At 43.8% G+C, this 6,882-nt stretch overlaps 1 protein-coding gene across 1 annotated transcript; it reads right to left on the reverse strand.

Moving 5' to 3' along the window:
- Window positions 1-285: 285 nt before the first annotated feature.
- LOC122029755 (cytokinin riboside 5'-monophosphate phosphoribohydrolase LOG1-like) lies at window positions 286-2,511 on the reverse strand. Its single transcript, XM_042588882.1, has 7 exons — window positions 1,443-2,511; window positions 1,245-1,342; window positions 1,144-1,174; window positions 965-1,067; window positions 818-888; window positions 601-744; window positions 286-528 (listed from the first exon to the last, which is right to left on the reverse strand). Exons 1-7 carry the CDS (start codon window positions 1,623-1,625, stop codon window positions 430-432), a joined length of 729 nt encoding a protein of 242 aa, XP_042444816.1. The 5' UTR covers window positions 1,626-2,511; the 3' UTR covers window positions 286-429.
- Window positions 2,512-6,882: the final 4,371 nt, after the last annotated feature.

The raw sequence follows: 6,882 nt of genomic DNA on the forward strand, positions 1-6,882 counted from the left end.
GATTTTGAATCGAGATTAATTTTTTTTTTTAAAAAAAAAAAAAGAAATTCATATCCGTGCGAATTGACGCCCTAGTAATTGGAAACGCTGAGGGTGCAGGAAACCGTGAGGAGACATAAATCATCGATCCAACAGTTGAAGGAAAGCTAATGCCAGCTTTTGTTCGCCCTACGTGACGGCGTTCGAAGGCAAAAGGAGCCTTGAGCCACGGTTTCGTCTCTCACGGGAATCTCCTCATTCCTCAGCGGCATTTCATCGAACACATAGGAAGCGGACGCAAACACATGCAAATTATATAAATACATACATATATATAAATATTTGCCATGGCAAAAGCTGAAGACAATCAGGTTCATGGCGGGGGAAGGCTTGGATTTTGCTTTTCCCCCTCGACTACAAAACACGATCGGCCGTCAAAATGCGTCCTTGCTACCGAGCGATCTCGACTTGGAGGGTGGAGTTGAGTCCCATTTGCTCCTGCTCCCAGCTGAGCTCGGAAACCACGGCGTCGTCGATGGGGACGGATTCCTGGAAGAAATGCAGAGACGATCGAAGTGAGCGGAAGGGGACGGGAAAGCACTGCGAATTTGGATTAATCACCTCGAGCTTTTGGACGAGGTCGTTGGCGTTGGGGGCGGAGACGAAGAGGTGGCGCTGGAAAGGCTGGATGAAGCCGTCCTCGACGGCCTTGTCGATGAAGGCGAGCAGCGAGTTGTAGTATCCGTCCACGTTGAGCAAGCCGACCTTGGATCAAGATTCAATTTTGAGCTTGTCGTTTAGTCTAAAAGGAGAGGCGGTTTAAGGTAGACAGACGTACGGGCTTGCGGTGGATGCCGAGCTGAGCGAAGGAAATGGTCTCGAGCAGCTCCTCGAGCGTCCCGTAGCCGCCTGGAAATTGCCATGGAGGAGATTTGAGTGCAGGAAGAGGAGACGATGGGAGGGGGGGAGGAAGGAAATGGCGGACCTGGGAGTGCGATGAAGGCGTCGGAGTGGCGGGCCATTTCGGCCTTGCGCTGGTGCATGTTCGCCACCGATTTCACTTCGCCGAACCTCTGCTCTCCGGTCAACTATCCACAAACAAAAATAAAAACACAAAGATTGAGACGATGCGAGAACGGAATCAAGATCAGATTTTGAGACTACCTCCGCGCGCATCAGGGTCCTCGGAATGATCCTGCGGGAGAAAGGAACGAATTTAGGAAACTGAAGAAGAATTTTTTTTAACAAGGCAATTAATTGCAGACCCGATGACATGGCCGCCGCCAGAGTGAACAGCTTCGGCGACCAAACCCATCAAGCCCACGCTGCCTCCGCCGTACACCAGATCCACCTTCCTCGCTACCTGATCGAACACGAAAGAGCAGAGAAGAAGAAGCTAATTAATTAAGCCGGTCGGCGCCGGAAAAGATGCATTAGGAATCTCCTGAAGCGTATTGAATCACCAGTTCCTTGCCGAGCTCGACGGCGGCGTCCTGGTACGAGTTCCGCTTCCCTGGGCTACTGCCGCAGAACACGCACACTCTCTGAAACCTCGATTTCGCCACCGTTATCTCCTCCATCTCGTAGAACAAGTAGCCCTCCTCCTTCGAAGCAGAGAAGGTAAACCGCGTATATATAGCCCTCATCTCGATCGCGGATGTTCATTTTATCAATTATTTTAATTTTATCCAAACTTTACGAAGGAAAGCAACAACAACGACAGCAGGGGATGGAAAGAAATACGTAAATGCAATGTCACACCCTCTTGCGTACTTTCTTTCCATCCCACTTTATGAAGCGGCCGGAAAAGGCAGCAAGATACGCGACGCGATCCCCAAACATGGGGATATTACGCGACGCGATTATTTCGAACCAGCGTATACCCCTTAAGATATCATAAAAAACAACCGATCGAACTGCAGAACAGGGGAGCGGACTGCCTCGGTTTTAGCGAAAGGCAATCATGGCCTCCATGGTCGTCCACACGTGTAGACCATCAGCATCCCTTTGAAACTCGCACATCCCACTGTTTCGACCCCTACCAACCTATATGTTTGTATGTCTCTCTTTCCTCTGCGGCCATTAACTCTTGCGGTAGGCGGCAGGAGCTATGAAGCAGAGGAGCAAGAACCTAGCTTGTGAAACAGAGCAGTGAGGGGGAAGCACAAAGAGAGAAAGAGAGATAAGGACAGCTGGATGATTACTGCAATTAGAGGGAGGAGGAGGAAGAAGACAGTAAAGAGGAATCATTCATTTGCCACATTCTCGCAGAGAGAAAAACAGAGGAAGGGAAGGGAATGGAGGAGGGATGCCACTGCGACTGTGCTGCAGCTCGAAAGCGAATCCTGGTCGCGAGAAAATTTTAATGGCGCCCATCTGGTGACTGCAGATCTTTTTTACTTGTTGCAGAGCACCAAATCATGGCGGGATTCTCCCTCGGTTTCAAGACTCTGTCTGCGACGGGAACTACTTCTGGTAGTAACTTTACGCTTTCTGAGAGAAGAGAATCAGAGATCTTCTCTTTCTCTCTCTCCGCTCACTCTGTTAATCCTGGATTTGTAATTATGATTAGCAGTGATTCCGGGTTTGGACCGTCATAAGCCGGTCGCACGAAAGGACGGGTACGGATGATTGCATACAAACTCTGGAAGGAGTGGGTGGGAGTGACATCAGATCCTGGCCGTCGACGTGGCGCTCATCATTACCAGCCGACGGGACAGTGCGCGTCGTGGCAGCATTTCGGCTTCATACGCCGCCGCGCTGGTGACCCGAGCCGGGTCCGACAGCGTCGGTCCGGGACCATACCCTGCGCCGCCGTGGGCCCCAAGGTGACGGCGCTCGCCGACCACCTTCCCCCCGGCCGCCGCCTCCGCCCCAGTCCGTTGCAGCCGTACGCATGCGTAACGCCGCTACGCGCAGCATACCACATTCCCCCGTTACGATCCCCACTCCGTCCGTATCGCGTGATGTGAGAGCGTCATAATTGCAGTCGCATATCGTATCGGGCTCATTAATAAGAGCCCGACCATTAATTTGACGTCTTTACTGAGTGGTAACATCACGTAATAAATAGCGTGCGGGATCGGTGGCAGCACGTGAGGGGGGCGGGTGGGCCTCCGGTGCATTTAATTGGATTTGACCGCGATGGGTATTTGCGTCGCCAAACGGTGCGACATGAGACATGGGCGCGGAAACAGAGTCCTAAGCATCGACCTGGAAGGTGATTAGACTCCGGGTCTGCTGCCCATGAGTCACATTATTAATGGAGAATAAGAAAGGCGTTGCGTGGCCTGCGAGCCGAATTTTTTATATCAATTCTTATCGGCATAATTAATCAAGGATTAGTAATCACTAATCAACTCATACTTCAAATCTATCTATATGGGACCCAGGAACGGGCGGCCAGGATTCTTCCACCCGTGCATGATCCATGCAGCGAGCCCGACGTGGACATGTAGCTTTTACGTGCACGACTTTTACAGCGGGACAGTGTGCTAATTTCTCGATCGATATCGAGTGGTCTTCTTTTCCAATAGTTTGATCATACGATCAGTTTTGGATTGCGTTGCGGAAAGGGAAGTGGTTAGTTGTTTGGTGATGGACTTGGGGAATGCAAACTAAAGTAAATAAAATAATAATGGTCATGTTTAATGAGTCCTTTTCCTCTTCCTTTACTTGTTGATTCCCCATATCGCATATTATAAATATAAATGAACAATGGTGATGGGGATTGTGGTCAAAGGCCACTCATTATTCACCTCTGATTCTGTGCAGTGGTGATCTCATGTTGGCTTCCAAAAGTGGGACTCGCTTTGTGTAGATAATTCATGTGCATGCACCAAACACTCTTCTTTTATAATGTATGAATTATACTTAGACAGTGTCTGATAACATTATATAATGCTAAACGAGTTACATCTGAACTTTGGTAGGTGTTATGTCATCATGGTGATTGAAGGTTGAGGATGATTAGATAAACATTGTAGTATAATCATCGAGGATTTGTTTCAATTTGATATAGACAGTTTGTGTCCACTGCGGTGCAACTGATGGATATTTAAACTTTTGATAGCTATCAAGCATTTTTGATAACAAAGGATATGAATAAACATGTCTACGAGATACAAATCTAGTGAAGGATAATACAGATTCATCGGCCAAGGAAAAGGAACCAATTTGACATTTAAAAAAAGAGAGTCCTTTTGATGATCAATCATAGTGGTAAAAAATGTAAGACTAAAAAAAAACAAAAAAAAAAAAAAAATACACTCAAGAACTTTGGGCCTTAAAGTGCAAGATGAAGTGCGAGTTTCACTAAAAAATATATATATAATAAATAAAAAAATTATTATATCTGTTAAAAGTCTTTAAAATTATTTTTAAAAATTTAAATAACTATAAATAAAATATTCTTGGATGAAATTATAAATAATTTAAAAAATAAAAAATAAAAAATAAATCAAGAATTTTTAAAAATGTGATAGATCAAATATCAAATATCAAAAAAATCATTTTCATTTTCATTGTCTAAATCTACATCATCAGCTCCATTGTTTGATTTATTTCCATTGGTATCTTCTTTTTCAGTTTCATTATCAAGGTTAATCTCTTTTTCATCTATAAGACTAGTTTGAGTCGAAAATTAATTTCTTTTTGCTGAAGCAGATGATGATACTCTTTTTGAAAAAGATACATTTCAAGATCGAAAGCATGTACACTTTCACCAACCTGAGATACTCATGCTACATCACTCTAACATAAATATTCACCTTCATAGATAAAATTATTATCGTCTTTATCTTTGTCATCCAATTTTTCCAATAACCATTTGTTACTATTATCTATCTCTAACAAAGTAATAAAATCAATTTTATTTAGCATGTCATATCTTCACCTCAAACCTTTGTTGTACTTGAAATATACTAAATCATTCAATCGTAGATAACTTTATTATCATCTGATGTGGTGATGAGGAGTCCCACCAAAGATAGGTCAAAGTAAGGAAGACAAACTAATGTAAAGGTCAAAGTCAAGAAAGCTAAAGGGACATTGTCCACATATCAGGCAAAGTTGGCCATTCGGCCGAGTCATCGCCAGACAAGCGACATGTCCGAGTGGACGAATAAGGCTAAATGGATAACTTGAGGTTAAGAAAAATAGGCAATTCATCCTCCAACTGTCGTCCCCACCAAGCGGGAGGCATGCCCGTCCGGATGAGAGGCAACCCTCCGACAACGAAAAAACTAAGTGAAAGGAGATTACTCGGTGCAGCACATGTTGGGTTTTTCGGACCGCGAAAACCGCTTTTCGCGTCGCGGAAACCCCGAATCACCCTAGCTATTGGATCTCGTGCGAAGAAAACTTTCCGAAAACACGAATACGAGTTTCAAACTACGATCTACAGTAGATCTACAAAGGAAAACATTTATACCTTTGAAGCGTGCCCTCGCAAATCCCGCTCGTCCAACGGTATACCGGATCTCGAAGTTGTCAATGTAGACAACTCTCTAGTGATATCCACACGAACAAGAGGTGTTCTCTAACACTCAAGGATGGAGAAGAGAGTACCCCAAGTGTGCTAGCACTTTCTAGGGCTCTCGGGTAGGATTTGGGAAAAGAAAAGATAGATAAGAGAATTCTATGTGACAATCACTCTATCTTTTCTTCATGAAACTCAAACACATTCTCCTTCTTTCTTGCTTGAAAACTTTCGGTCAAGAGAAGAGGAGAGGGAGAGCTTGAGGAAGAGAGCTTGGAGAAGATGGAATCAATTCTCACCTTGAATGAAAATCAATTTTCTTTACTCCCTTAGTGGCCGGCCACACCAAGTGTAACCCCCTTCATTAATGTGGTCGGCCACATTAAAGCAAAGGAGAGAATGCAACTTCCATTAGGTGGCATTCTCTTGATGATGTGGCACTTTATGATTGGTCCACATCTTACCAACTCACTAATGATGTGGCAAAAGGGTCAAGTCAAACTTGACTCTTACTCTTCCTCTCAAGTCAAGTCAAACTTGACTTAATCTCTCTAATGGTTGATCTAATCCAACCATTTGATTCAAACCAATTTAATATAATGAATCTAATTCATTTAATTAAATTGATTCAATGAGTCATAATCTAAATTAGACTCATTGAACACATGAATTAAATTGAGTCCAACTCAATTAGCCCAATTAGGATTACTCTTAATCCAATTTGATTCATCAAATGAATCTAAACCTTTTTTGGTTCATCATATGAATCTAATCTCCATCTACTTGTTCTTTGTGTGTGACCCAATAGGTTCTTGTAACGTTGGCAATGCCCCTAAACTCATTTAGAAGCATAAGTAATGAGCGGTATCTAGCAATACATCATTACTACCCAAGTTACAAGAATGTCGAGATCCGACATCACCTTGTGACTACTAATTGTGACTCCTCACAATATATGACAAGTGTCCTTCTATCCTAGACATCTAGATTGGTCAATGTGAGGCATAGACCATGTTATCCTCTGACCAATCTAAATCTTGAACTCCAAGTAGACTCACTAAATCAAATGAGCTCAATATCCTATATTGACTCATTTGGACATGGTCATGCACTTCGTGGTCTCACTCTATCAAGAATACCGATGTCTCTCCCGTCATATAGGAGGGATAGATCCCATCTACATCACTCACATCCCTCTGCATAATTCGTTACATACCCAGTAATCGCCTTTATAGTCCACCCAGTTACGGGTGACGTTTGACGAAACCAAAGTACATAACTCCTTATGTAGGGAACCATGGTGACTTCAGGTCTAAGAACTAGTAGTCATACTAATAGTCACATGAGAAAGTATATGACACTCATATAACGATCCATGATACTTTCTCATGGCGGGTCATTCAGTATACATTCTCTAATGCATA

Source organism: Zingiber officinale, chromosome 10B, assembly GCF_018446385.1.
Source record: "Zingiber officinale cultivar Zhangliang chromosome 10B, Zo_v1.1, whole genome shotgun sequence".
Classification (NCBI taxonomy): Eukaryota; Viridiplantae; Streptophyta; class Magnoliopsida; order Zingiberales; family Zingiberaceae; genus Zingiber; species Zingiber officinale.

Bases quoted from the DNA above. Each gene is read 5' to 3' on its own strand.
- LOC122029755 (XM_042588882.1), bottom strand. From the start codon at position 1,625: ATGAGGGCTATATATACGCGGTTTACCTTCTCTGCTTCGAAGGAGGAG. The intron at 1,343-1,442 runs GTGATTCAATAC...GTGTTCGATCAG, and splicing joins TCGAGCTCGGCAAGGAACTG to GTAGCGAGGAAGGTGGATCT. The intron at 1,175-1,244 runs GTCTGCAATTAA...TTTCTCCCGCAG, and splicing joins GGCGGCGGCCATGTCATCGG to GATCATTCCGAGGACCCTGA.